At 40.5% G+C, this 14034-nt stretch overlaps 2 protein-coding genes across 8 annotated transcripts in view; one reads left to right on the top strand and one right to left on the bottom strand.

Annotated features, from left to right (window-relative positions):
* Positions 1 to 14034, top strand: part of SGIP1 (SH3GL interacting endocytic adaptor 1) — a 212330-nt gene that overhangs the window by 17233 nt on the left and 181063 nt on the right. The window lies entirely within an intron of this gene.
* On the bottom strand, positions 9069 to 13760 carry LOC307103597 (THO complex subunit 2-like; the record flags this gene model as incomplete). The annotated part of the gene is made up of 1 exon (XM_079778026.1): positions 9069 to 13760. The coding sequence occupies one exon, from the start codon at positions 13758 to 13760 to the stop codon at positions 9069 to 9071; it is 4692 nt and encodes a 1563-aa protein (XP_079634152.1).

Here is a 14034-nt window from a genome sequence, read left to right as displayed (position 1 = left end):
TAAATTTGAGAAGATTCCTGTCCATCTATAATACCTCACATAGAAAAATGAGTAGATGATTATAGAGGTAACAAAACTATTCTCCAGGATGTCTATGATTATTTTTAATTAGATTGGTTTGCAATTTCTTGCATTTTACTTTAGAGGTTTATATGGGCACTCTATGTTGAAACTATCTTGGATATTTAATAAACTATCTTGGATGTTTCAAGGAAATTTTCTGAAAGAACAAAAGAGTGCATCCCTCTCTGAGAAATTTGCAATGTCTTTTATTGTAGAATGAGAACTGTATTTCCCCCTTTTGCTCAACAATATATTGGACACATCTCCTAGTTTCGGTAATAATATAAATTTTATTTTATAGCATTTCAGAGACAATTCAATCGTCAGTTGACTTTTGCTTAATATGAGAAATGAAGTTATTCTATCTGGTTTAGCAAGGGTTATAATTACCAATTCTATATTAATAGCTTCATTATAGGTAAGGCTTAACACTGTTTTTAATTTTAATATCTTTACCAAATGCTCAGTCCTCAATAACTATAATAAAATGTGTATTTTAGAAATGTGTAAAAATATTCAGTTCCTCTCCAAGTTTATTTATAAACCCGAGATAGAGCATTTATGTTATTTACTCTGCAGTAAATACAAATACAGCCCTTACGTATTGCTTTTTTACCTATTTCTTGTTCTCATCGCAAGTTCTTTAGTCAGAGCAGGAAAAATAGCAATATAAGATGACCTCTGTGTGGAAGGCACATGCCCCCAAAATATGCAAAAGTCCAAGACTCTGTACATTCTCTGAACGTGTAATTGATTCATTGAAAGGTGGACTACAGTCACCCAAGGTTAGTAGTAATTATTGCCATTATTACTATTATATAGAATTTGTCAGTGTTCTAGGCTGTGAGGGACTATATAAATGGCCTATCACCTCTCTCTCACTATAACACTGTGAGGGTTATTCTTAATTCCATATGATGAATGAGGAAAAAGGCCCAAGGTCTCATGCACAGCTAGGAAGTGGCAGAACAGGAGGGAACCACTGAGTCCCTAAATCTGTGCTCTCTGAATCACTGTGTTTAACAACTGCCAACCACCCTTGTGGGCTTGTCTGAGGGAGCTAGGATGGTGAGGCTCTTGTCCATTGTCAAGAACAGTCAGAGAGTTCATATTGGACCTCTTTATCCTCACTCATCACCCCGACTGAGCTCTTTTGACTATGGTTGTTTTACTGGCTATGCATTTTAAAGAGTCTTTACTGACTTGGGCAGATTCATTTAACAACACAATTTCCAGGCTGTCCTAGGTATGGTTCCTCCACTTCCTTCTTTGAGGCACTGTGTACTGTTTCCCACTGTTACACTGCTCCTTTTTCTCTCTTCCCTTGTTTCTTCTCGTGTTCGCTTACCTGGTTTGCATTGTGCTGCTGTTTCCTGTGTTCTTATTCAGTTGTCTCTGCCCTTCCTGCCGTCCCCATGCAGTCAGGTTTAGATTGCTGTAAAGCAGCTTCACTAAGAGAAGTAAGGAGCTGGGCCACTTGGGTCAAATCCTGACCCCTTCACTTACTAGCTGTGCAATCTTAACTAATTTACTTCTCCTCTCTATGCCGCTGTTTTCTGTTTTAAAAATGTTTCTCAGCTCTAAAATCAATGTTACTATACTAATTCCTATCTCATAGAATTATTATGAGGAATAAATGAGCCAACCCCCATGAAAGTGCTTAGCTTAGTGCCTGGCACAGAGTAATTGCTCACTTAATCAATTTTGTTCTTACATTTGCCTGATGGCAGGTAATTTACATCAGAAAATCCCATTATTTGATGGAGACAGAAATGACTTCAAACACTACAAGGAAAACCCTTCCCCCAGGAAGAAAACAAAACAAGCTCTCCCTTTAAGGTGCTTCCCATTCCTTTAGTTCCCCCTGGCCACTACAAAGCATGTTGGCCGACTGCCACTGGGACCTCAGAGACTAAAACATCAGCCAAGTTTTGTTTTTCTCTTAACTCTTGCTATTCCTGTCTCACCAAATCCCTGCCACCCTGCAGGAGAGTGTTGGCAATAGCTTCATGTTTGGGTTATGGTTGATCTGAGTCTTGTGGTCCTAGGGGACTGGGTAGAAAGCTGGGGGTACAATGGCTTTCGGTTCACTTGCCTCACAAAAGTCATGCATCAAAACATCTATCCTACCTAATAAAATAGTAATATGCAAATTGACCGCACCTTCGATACGCCAAAGCCACGCCCACCAGCCAATCAGGGCGAGTATGCAAATTACCCAACAAAGATGGCAGTTAATTTGCATACGCTGAGGGAGGGAGGAGTGAAGACTGAAGACAACTTAGAAGAGGGAGGAAAAGCGGAAAGCAAGGTGGCTGCCAGAGGGAAAGCCCAGGTGGGGCGGAGCGGGGCGGGCGGCAGCGGCACGCAGGTGCAGGCATGGCGGCTGCAACCGCGGCAGCAGCGGCTGCGCACGCGGCCGCAGCGGCCGCTTGCAGGATTCTTCCTGCAAATGGGCTACTAGTCTATATATATAAGCCTAAGCGACCGAATAACCAAACGACCGGTCGACTGGTTGCTAGGACACGCACTGACCACCGGGGGGCAGATGCTAAATGCAGGAGCTGTCCCCTGGTGGTCAGTGCGCTCCCACAGTGGGAGCGCCGCTCAGCTGACCCACCTGTCCCAGTGACCCACCAGCCTGACAGCAGCCACTCACTCTCTCAGTAGTCCTGCAGGTCCAATCTCTGGAGAACGGGCCAGGCACTGATGGACTGGCACTGCTGGCACAATCCCAACAGTGCTGCCGGCCTCCTGGAAGTCGGCCTCAGGCACTGCGGCTGCTTCCCCTCCCTAGACGCTCCGCAAGGAAGAAACAATATAAACGTGGCTGCCAGGTGGCTCCTGACAACCAGCGTGAAGGTCAAAGGGAGGGATCCAGATCCCCGGCCAGGCAAGGGCATCCTACTGCCCGCCCAGAGGGCCGATCGCATCCTGCCCCACCCCCACCCACCTCAGAATGGGCACCAGATGCAGGGCTCACGGCTGACAAGCACCGCTGTGGCAGTGTGAGCCCACAGGCACAGTGGAGCTGGGATGAGCGGGAGCGGCAGACAGAAGTGGCAAGGAGGCATTGGACTGTGGGTTTTGGCTCAAATCCCGCAGGCCACCCTAAGGGACCCCACCCATGCATCAATTTGTACACCAGGCCTCTAGTATATGATAATTTTGTGTGCAGGTGGGGAGGGATTAGTGTAAAGCAGAATTCAAAATGACCCTCAAAGCCAGCTGTGCCCAGTACTTTACACAAAGTATTTCATCCTATGCTCACAGCTTCCTCATACAGATGGTATTTTTTCTATTGTAAAAATGAAGTCATCATTAGTGAGGCCAAGAGAGTTAAGTAATTTGACTAAGGTCTACCTGATTCTAACATCTGTGCTCTTAACCACATCACAGTCCTAGTCACTTCATTCTGGTGTACACCTTCCTTCCTATACTACCCTCTTTTGGCCTCAGTTTCCTCATCTGTAAAATGATAGGGTTTAGCATGATGACTTGGAATTCCCTTCCAACTCTGACATTTTGGCACTCCGGGTCAGCATCTGAGTTTAGAAACACTGAGTGTTCATCCAAATGTGTATGGACAGGACACATTTGCTCACTGCTTCTTGATTTATGCTGCAGCTGTCTCTGAATCATATGATATAGCTCTCATTATCCTGTTTTTATACCCACCAAGCACACTTTGTTCTATTACCATTGAGCAAATCCTCTTAGAAATCCAGTAGAGCTTTAAGAATTCTCTTCTGGTAGTTGCTGAATATGTGTTGCCTTGACCCACAATTTTATACAATTTCAGAAGAAAAGGTGCTCCTGAGATTCTAAACAAGGTTGCAGTCAAGTATAGAAGAGACAGAACTCAACAACCATTAGACTCTACTGAGTTAAGTATCTTTTGCCTTATTCTTTATAGTTTTACTAGTGGTCCAGTGCACAAATTCGTGCACATTGAAAGGAAATGAATTAGAAGAAATATTTTAATATCACTATTTGCCCTTTCTCTATAATAGAAGTGTCAACCAAATTCACGATCAACAATGACAGATTGAAAAACATGCGTGTGAGAGCTTTATATGTATCGCGCATGTGCAAGTCAACTTAGCCTTTTACTAGTATATATAGAGAATAAACTTGCTTAATTAGACCTGCTTTCTGATTTAGCTAAATTTTTCCAGCCCAGTGAAGCACCCCAACTTCTCTTTCAGGTAATTGTCAGTAACACAGCAGTAAGTAACAACACAAAGCAGATTATTATTGTAGATCACGCAGGGAGAACAAAGGGTAAAATATTTAACTGTAGCAGTGTTTGACTATATTCTGCACAGTGAGAAAACCTGAAGTCATTTTCAAGGTCCACCATTTCTTACTTCTTTTCAGTCGGGTCAAGTTTCTAAGCTTTCTAAATCTGCATTTTCCGGCTAATGAAAAGAAAATAGGATTCCACCGAGTCTCCTATCTACCTACTCCAGGACTTCTGTGAGGATCAAATGAGATGAGGCACAGGAAAATGCTTCACAGATATTTGGTTAAAGTGTAAAATGTTTCCACCTGGCTATAAAGCAAGTTGTGTTCCTGGGCTGAAGAAACTCCAAGGAGGCTAGTCGCTAGGGAGACAAAGCCAGGTGTTGCTATGTGATGTCATTACCTGGTGCCCATAGCCACTGTTTCTGGGCTGGGCTAGGCTGTGGGCTGCATTTTGTGCCATGGGTCTTGGCATCATCGGTTGCAATTTGGTGGGGTGTCGCTCTGGTGGCGGGGCCTGTGTCCCACTTGGGGGAAACCAAGTATTGCTTTGTGGGCACCAGGTCCATGGTGCCGTTTCTCTGTAAATGGCAGTGCACGTCATGGCAGCTCCTGCGTCGAGTGTCTGCCCCCCTGGTGGTCAGTGTGCATCATAGCAACCAGTTGGACAGTTGGACACTTAGCATATTAGCCTTTTATATATATAGATGAGATTAGGTACTTGCTCCAAGGTTCAGACAGAACAAGGCTCCATAGCCTGTGCAGAGAATTCAAATTTGAGTCTGCCTGTATTTTTCATATACTACCGTGACCTTTCCCTTGGTGTAGTAGTAGAAAGAGGCACCAGATTTGCTACTAATTTTTAGTGTGCTGTTTTGTTAAGACACAATTTATCAATAAAATCAATCTATAAAATTGATTGCCTTTAAACTGAATAATCTTATAGATTCTATATGTTGAGTCACATTAATGCTCTAATCATCTCAACTGGTTAGAAGAACATGACATCACATTATATTTCTCTTTCTCTTTTATCTCATAGGTTCAAGCACCAAGTACTATCAGTTCTCTCTTCATAATGTCTCTATGTATTCTCTTCCTCTTGCTGTCACCCACCATTATAAATCTGGACCTTATTTCAATCCTGGAATCTTGAAATAAACTGCAAACTGTCCATACTGCTAGGATCCACCCAATTTGCCTCCCAGTATTATCTACATATATAAAAGCCTAAGCAACTGTTCGACTGATAGCTATGACCTGCAGTGACCACCAGGGGGCAGATGCTCAACACACAGGCATGGAAACATGGAACAGACTGATGAATCTCAGAGGGAAGAGGGGAGGCGGGAGGGTGGGAAGAGATTAACCAAAGATCTTATATGCATACTAGAGGCCCGGTGCATGAATTTGTGTACCAGTGGGGTCCCTTGGCCTGGCCTGTGGGGATCAGGCTGAAACCAGCAGTCCGACATCCCCCGAGGGGTCCCGGATTGTGAGAGGGCGCAGGCCAGGCTGAGGGACTCCCCAGTACATAAATCCATGTACCGGGCCTCTAGTCTATAATAGTAAGTGTAATATGCTAATTGGACCAGACCTCCTTCCAGACAACCTTCTGGACGAAGCCGGGGCTGTGAGGAAAGCCTGGGTCCTAGGTGCCTGACAGTGGCCAGAGGGAAGCCCGGTTCTGTGTGCCAGAGGAAGCCGGTGCCAGCAGCTGGGGGAAGGAAGGCCTACTCTTGCACAAATTTCGTGCATCGGGCCTCTAGTACATATATAATTTTCTCACTTCTTGCTCTTGTCCAAAACCTCAATTATTTTTTCTCTAATGCTTGTGGTATCGTTCTTCAGGCTTCCATGAGAGAAATCCCTAAATTAAACTTTCTGTTCTCCTCTGTCCACCACCTTTATCTTATCTCTTAACCTTTGCCAAGGCTGTTTTTTGCAACTCTCTTCATAGAACTCTTCCAAGTCCTTCAAGGTCCATTCCATACACAAAAAGGAGTCTTGCCCCTCTTTTTCATCAAGAAGCAACTATGTTGAACATGAGCAAAATGCCAAACACTTAAGAGCACTTAGTAAATATTTGTTGAATTAATGTGTGACTCCAACAAAGGTATTTTTGACTACTTCATCGTACATGCAGATATTCTTTAAACCCCAGTGGCACCAATTTAGCAGTTCTGTGATCTTATAGTTTCAGTGAGCTGTTTTATTTTTATACACTTAAGGAAGAGAAAGATCACTGAAATCAAAGCAGAGTTTTAAATTGTCCAAATCAAAGCCCTATTCTCTTATAGACTGGAGGAGGAGAAAGCACTTCCTGTGTGTCAGGCCCTGTACTGAGCGCTCTATCAATACTTATTACATTACAACAACATTGTGAGGTAGCTGTTATATTATCCTTTCACTGATATAAAAACTGAGATTCAGAAAGTTTAAGTAACTTGCCCAAGATAAAAAAGGTTATACATAACATGGTTAAATCAGGACCTAGACATTCTGGCTATGGAATGTGTAATCATCAGCATTATATTATGCTACCTCTCACACCACTGCAAAACAGGAAAATATTTAATATATCGCCAGACTAACCCCAAGAATGAAAACAAAACAAAACAAAAAACTCCTAAGTCAGACCCTACAGTCAGTGGAACATAATAGATTCTTATTAGGAAAGATAGTCCTTTAGATTCAGCTCTTGTTTATTTATAATCCCCAGTAAGATGCTCTCCTAGCTGTACTCTTTGTTTTGGCATCAAATTATAACAACCTTGCCATAGCTGGAGCTGTTGTTTTCTTTTGAAGGGTCTTTGCTGACCCTCTGAAATGCCACATGGCTAAGGGCAGAATGTGCCTTCTTAAAGGAAACTCTACTTCCTGGAGCTTCTCTGGCATGCTGTCCTAGGAAACTCGGTACTACAAGCCCCTGAGCAGCTGAATAAAAATGAAGTGGGCATTTGTATTTCCCCATTGATTGAGTTGGCTCAATCTGATGTAGGTTCAGATTCACAAAAGCATAGACAGGCTTGCTTCCAGGTTTGCAATGGAGATGGAGGAAGGCAGACTGTGTGCCCAGCTTCCTTGCAAAGCATGCATTGGATATGTGTTAGTGGTACCCTTTCAAACCAAGGCTCCAGAATTTCCCCTCCCCCACCAGTCACAGGATGATTTGTGCAAGATGCCCTACTTCTTCTGCCAACTGGACCCTATTCAAATGAGCATGCAGATCAGAAAGTGTTTTTTATTATTTTTTCACAAGGGTATTATTTTAATAGTGACTTATATTAAGATGCAATGTCTTCTAAATTATAAAAATTGCTTTAGAAATATATTGATTTCATCATACTCATTTTCTTTCCTTTATGTATTGACATTTTTCAAATATTGCATACTGAAATAAATTAAAAATATGGTCATTACAACATTTGGCAAATAACTTCTTCTCTGCCTACCATTTTTCTCATTCATTTTAAAAATAATGCTTAAGGCATTAAAACTTTATAGATGAAAATACTAATAATATTCATATATTTCATAAAATCAAAGCTAGAAGAGTCTTAGAAAATAACCACACTTGCATGAAATGCTAACAAATAATTTACATATCATTCCTATACAGCATTCTGTTCACACCATGTAATTATAATCTTGATATCATAATTGTGGATACTCTGTTGAACTTAAAATTTTAATACTTAAAAAATCATTGTTCCTGTCCATAATTGATGAATGGATAAACAAAATATGGTACACATTTATGCAATGGAATATTATTCAGTTTTAAAAAGAAATGAAGTTCTGATACATGCTATATCATGGGTGAACCTTGAAAACACAATACTATGTGAAAGAAGCCAGACACAAAAGGTAACATATTGCATGATTCCATGTTTATAAAATGTTCAAAACAGATAAATCTATAGAAATAGAAAGTACATTAATTGTTTCCAGGGGCTGAAGAAAGGGGAGAATTAGGGATGATTGCTAACAGGTGTGGGGGCTCTTTGGGATGATGGGAATGTTCTGGAATCCGTGGTGATGGTTCTACAACATACTGAATATACTAAAAAAAAAAACATTTTAAAATGGCAAGTTTTGTGTTTTGTGAATTTTATCTCAATTTTTTAAATGGCAAAGTCAATGTTCCAATCAAGAGTATCATGGTCAGTATGGCCATAACTAGAATAAGAAATGGGTTCTCAATCATGAAGATGTCACAACAGGAGAATGACTGAGCAAAGGAAAATTTGGTGACATATTTAAGGGCATATGAAAGGATAAAACTGCTACTGCTGTTACAACATGTAAAAATGATCTTTCCCAGGAACTAAAGTTAAATTTTTTACAAGAAGCCAAAATCCTCAAGTAATACAATCAATCATCCCAATATTGTCAAACGTATAGGAGTTTGCACATAAACGCAGTCTATTTACATCATTAAGGAACTAGTCCCTGGAGGCGATTTCCTCTCTTTTCTGAGAAAGAAGGATGAAATTTTCATCAGGTGCTGCTTCTGGATGGCGAATTTCAAATGAAAATTGTATACACAGGAACCTTGCTGCAAGGAACTGTCTAGAGGTGAAAATAATATCCTGACAACTGGTGACTTTGGAATGTTTTGTCTAGAGGATGATGGGTTATATACATCTTCTGACTTAAAGCAGATTCCCTTAAATGGACAACACCAGAAGCTCTTAATTATGGGAGATACCGTTCTGAGAGTGATGCATGGAGCTTTGGCATCCTCCTCTAGACCTTCAACTTAGGGGTCTGTATATACCCTTTTTGCCACTGGAGGAGATTTTATCCATCTTTTCAGATTTAAATGAATCGCTGCCTTTTTCTTTGCCTGAAGATTTTGACTTATTTTTTTCCTTGTCTTTCTCATTTGGATAAGGAGAATCACATGGACTTTCACTTTTGTGTTTTGAAACCATTGTTCCATTTTCTTCTTTTCGCCTCTTGGTTAAGTCCGGTAGCACTTCCCGGTCATTGTTTGAGTGATGCCTTTTCCGTTCTTTTCTGTCCTTTTCATCTTTTTTCTCTCTTTCTTTGGATCTTTCCCTTGACTTGTCTAAATCTTTCTTGTCTGTTTCTCTCTCCTTATTCTTGATTAGTGGTGAAGGAGTATGATTAAGGTAGAGCTTTGCTGAAGACTCCTTGAGTTCGATGATATTGTCCTTTATTGTTGAGGTATGTGATGGAGAAGGGTGTATATCAATTTTACGGCGTTTTTGTTCCCTTTCAGGCTCAGTAATATCTGATCGGGAAACAGGTGACTTCAAGGGCCCAGAAACTGGTCTTTTTTCTCCTCCTTTAACATTTTCTTTTGATTTTATTTCCTTTGCTATATCTCTTTCTCTGAATGACTCCTTCTCTATTTCCTTTTCTTGAGTCAATTTTGATTCTATGTTGGGGACAGTGGTCTTGAATTTCTCATCTTTAGCTTTTTCTTCCTTCTTGAATTTTTCTTTCTCTTTGTTAGTCTTAGGTGTTCTTTCTTTTGTCTCTCTTGTTTTTTCATCTTTATTTGGACGTTCTTCCTTTGGTTTTTCTTTACCATCTTTACTAAGTACCCTGGCCTCTGGAGTAGTAGCTGGAGTCTTTTCTCTTTTCTCTTTTTCTTTCCCTTTCTCTTTGTCATTTTCTTTAATGGTTTTGCTGCTATTAAAGCCACTATTGCCATTGCTTGAATTGCCTTTCAGTGTGGCACTAGAAGCTTTACTTACAGCTTTCATGCCACACTGAGATCTCTCCCTTGATTTATCATTCTCTTCAGCACTGCTTTCATGAGATTTAGATGCACTTCCTATGGAAGAGGAAGAAGACCCACCACTAGGCCCATTTTGTACACTGGCAACTGCATTCCTTGGAGTGGGGTCTTTGTGATGAAACTCATTTTCAGGTATCATGTAGGACTTCCTACATTTCAACTGCCCAGAGTAGCCCATAGCTAATGCATATAGATCAGGCCTTTTCTCTTTTTCTTCTTGGCAGATTTTATGCACTCTTCTTTCCAAAGCCTGACCCAGATTTAAAACTTTTGGGTAACAAGGAAGTATTTTGGTTAGCACAATCAAGATATTTCTAATGTGAATATATTCACCTGTTTCAAGGCAATGTACTGATGCCTTAGTTAGTTTGTAATGCCATTTATGTACAACATGTCGAAAATTTTCATAGTCTAGTTGATCAGCTTTATTTCCACCATCGAATCCAGTTGCCCGTAATATAGTAAGGAATCCTGGATAATTTCCACATTCCTTTTCATATGTGGCTCTATCACTGTGCCACCTGGTCACAGTCTCTAACATGCAGCAAAGAAATCTCCCATATCGACTGGCTTCATTTTCAGTACAGCTTGCAACTGTGAAAATAATGTCAGAGAAAACTCGATCATAGCAAAGAAGTGTGGAAAAATTTGGAGTTTTCTGTTGATGTACCAATTCAACAAAACGAGCACAGTAAACAGCATCAATTGCTGAAAAAATACATCGAGGGAATATACACAGCTGTAAAAATTTTGTGATGGTCTCATTTTTGGTAGATTTTGCTAAAAGCCAGTTGTCCTTTTCCAGTTTCAGTCTCTGTAGAACTCGCTGTACATGTTCCATCTGTTTCTTTTCTTCTTCAAGAAGCTTGTCCTGAAGAGCACTACAGCGTTCCTTCTCTTTTTTCTTTTTATTTGGAGGCATTTCTTGATTGTCATCAATTGCTTTCATCTGGACTTTAAGTTTACTGACTTCCCGTTCGTAGCTGATGTGCGGAACTGCAAGGTCATACATTGTCAATGACCAGAATGTGGCATAGAATCGAGGGCTGATGTCATCCCAGACTTTGGAAATGTGTAATGAGACTACTGCTTCATGGACAGGGGCCATCACCATTTCACATGATGTAATGTACTTGTGGACTTTATGTTGCTGTTTACTTCCTTTGTCTGATTTTTTAAGTTCATCATATTTGGATGAAATATGGTGTGCATACATTGGTCTAGACAAGAAAAATGCTGCATCATGGGGTATATGAAATTCGTTACAGAGCACATCAATTGAAGGTACTCTCTTTATATAATCTTCTGTGTTTAGATTAGATGCTAAAAATCCACCAAACTGTACAAGGGTATCATGACACTGATCATAGAGCTTTCCCACAAGTTTCAAATGTTTCTCTCCACCTTCCTGAAAGATCACCCCATTCCTCTGCTGAGCTATAATCAAACAAAGGGGAAGAGCAAGATCATAGTCCAATAGTGCATCCTTTAATCTCTGGGAGGATTTTTTAGTGTTTCTGATCTGGCCAAAATAACCTCCCTCAGCTTTTAGTTGCTCTCCACCAGTCATGGCCTCTAGTTGCTCCATTGTCATTTCCTCGGTAATTTCTATTCCTGCCATTTTTTGTACCACTTCTTTCAATATAAGCAGGTCAAAACTTCTGCCCGCTTTTAGCTGATTAGCCACATATTGCAGAAGACCAGCAAGATCAATTGGATATTTACGAAAAACTGCACCACAGAAACTAGCAAGACTCTGAAGCCAGCCTGAAATGGTTGTGTCATCATGTTTCATTCTTTCCTTTTCTGGATTAGCTAAAGCTTCAATGATACAATAGGCCAAGACATCATAATTCAATGAAGTGAGGTATTTCAATGAATCTACTACAGGTGTTATTAAGTTATCGTACTTCTGTATTTGTGACAAGATATAATCAAACAAAATAGTTGGATTGCTGTGGCTCAATTTCCCAATTTGTCTTCCAGAAGGCTTCACATTTTCCTTGGTTAGACGTTTCATGATATATTTAACTTTGTCTATTGTTTGAGCTTTAACTTTTACTAAAAGTGGGTGACTATTATAAGTTTCATTCTTCCACTGGCCATACAGACGATATCTATGCTGATATGGAAATGTTTTAAACATTCCCCAGAGTTCCTCAGACATACAAGCATTGCAGTCCATCAGAGAAAGAGATGGAAGTAGTACCTGGTCAGTAATGCTAAGTAAACAGCTAAGAATAACTTCCATTTTCTCTTTATTTTCTTGTTTGCTTCCATCAGACTGAAACTCCTTCATAAATGATTTGCCTATGCGCACCACTTTTGCAAATAAAATGGGATCACGAGAAAGGTGGGGACCAAGGTAACAGAACATATTGAAGACATCTGTCCTCAAATCCTCAAAGCTCTCTGCTTGTTTTGGTGCTCTCTTATTTTGCAAAGCATTAACAGGTGAGCCTTTAGCACCTTTAGGAACACCAACTCTTCTGTAGAGAGGCTCAATAGTTATGTGAATAAGCTTGCAAATAGCAAGAGCTATTAGCTTATGTGAAGCAGCATAGTATGGAGGCATCTGATCCATAATGTTCTGTGCATGCTGCCAATCGCCAATCTTTAACAAGGCTTCTAACAAACCAAGTTTTTGGTTGTCAGGTGGCTTTTCTACTTTCTCCTCCTCTTTTTCCTTTTCCTTCTCCTGCTTATCAATTTTTTCAGAAGACAATACAACCATCGTAAGTTTTCTAACAATTTCCTTAGCTTCCACCATTTCTCGTTTATGTTCATCCATAATGCAATTATCAGCTGGAAGAAGATGTACATAAAGATCATTTAAATCAATAAGATTAACTTGTAGGAGCACTGCTGCAACTCTGTATAAAGATGAAGGAGTCTCTCCATTTGGCTCCTGGTAAAACTTGAATTTGAACCCAAGTATATGACAAAGTATTTGCGGTTCACACATACTCATATAAGATACTAATAAAGATATAAAGAAGTCATTATGTTCTGGTCTGCATTCAAACACTTCTAAAATGACATCCAAAACTCTACTGGGATCTAGATTAAAGCATCCTATTAAAGATTTGATATTTTCTAAGATTAAATCACTAGTAATATTTCCCGATAAATCTTGCCCCAATTCAGCAATCAGCTTAGCATACCCTTCATTCTCTTCTCTTAACAAATTGAACTTTTGCTGCTTATAAAAGAGTTTTGTCTTGATTTTAACTGACCTTTGATTGAATTGCTGTGATTGTTTGATAAGTCCTAATGATTCCAATGTTTCTGGATCCAGGCGTTCCTTTAGAATCGTGTCTGAAACGAAATACAAACACGCTAATACCAATTGCGTAAAACAGTCTCTCTTGCTCTTCTCTTCTAAACAGGTTGTCTCAATATCTAAAATGCAAAAGACATCAGCAAGAATGGAGGGCATGTCCTCACGAAATTCGCTGATGTCATTTAAAACATTAGACGCTTGTTCGGGCTTCAGATTTCCTTTAATGACATGGTATGATAACTCATAGAGAGCTCGCTGGAAATCTCTGTAGGTCGAACTGCCATGGCTTTTATTTTCACTGAGAAGCCAACATAAGTCCAAAAAGTCGCCCCTCCCCGATTTCTCCCAGTTCTTTATCCACTCTACCGGAACCAACACCGCCGCTGCCTCCATCTTCCCCGCCTTAGTAACAGAGGCCCGGATGTGTCGCACGTCAGCGCGGGGTCAAAGGGAAGTACCGCCCACTAGGAATGCCGGGAACTGCGAGTTCGCTTGTCCATTTCCGGGCCCCAACGACTTCTGGCCCCACAAGTCTTCTCCCCAGAGAGTGTTTTTTTTTAAAGGGTGAGTGCATCCGTCGCGGCTAAAAAAAAACGATCTGTGACGCAAGGTGCCGTACGCTAGCTTCCTCTGGGGTTTTCAAGCTTAATAATATTGATAATATAAA

This window comes from Cnephaeus nilssonii (genome assembly GCF_951640355.1).
Source record: "Cnephaeus nilssonii genome assembly, chromosome: 7".
Classification (NCBI taxonomy): domain Eukaryota; kingdom Metazoa; phylum Chordata; class Mammalia; order Chiroptera; family Vespertilionidae; genus Cnephaeus; species Cnephaeus nilssonii.
Note: the sequence above shows the minus strand (reverse complement) of the source record. Positions and strands in the feature narration are given on the sequence as shown.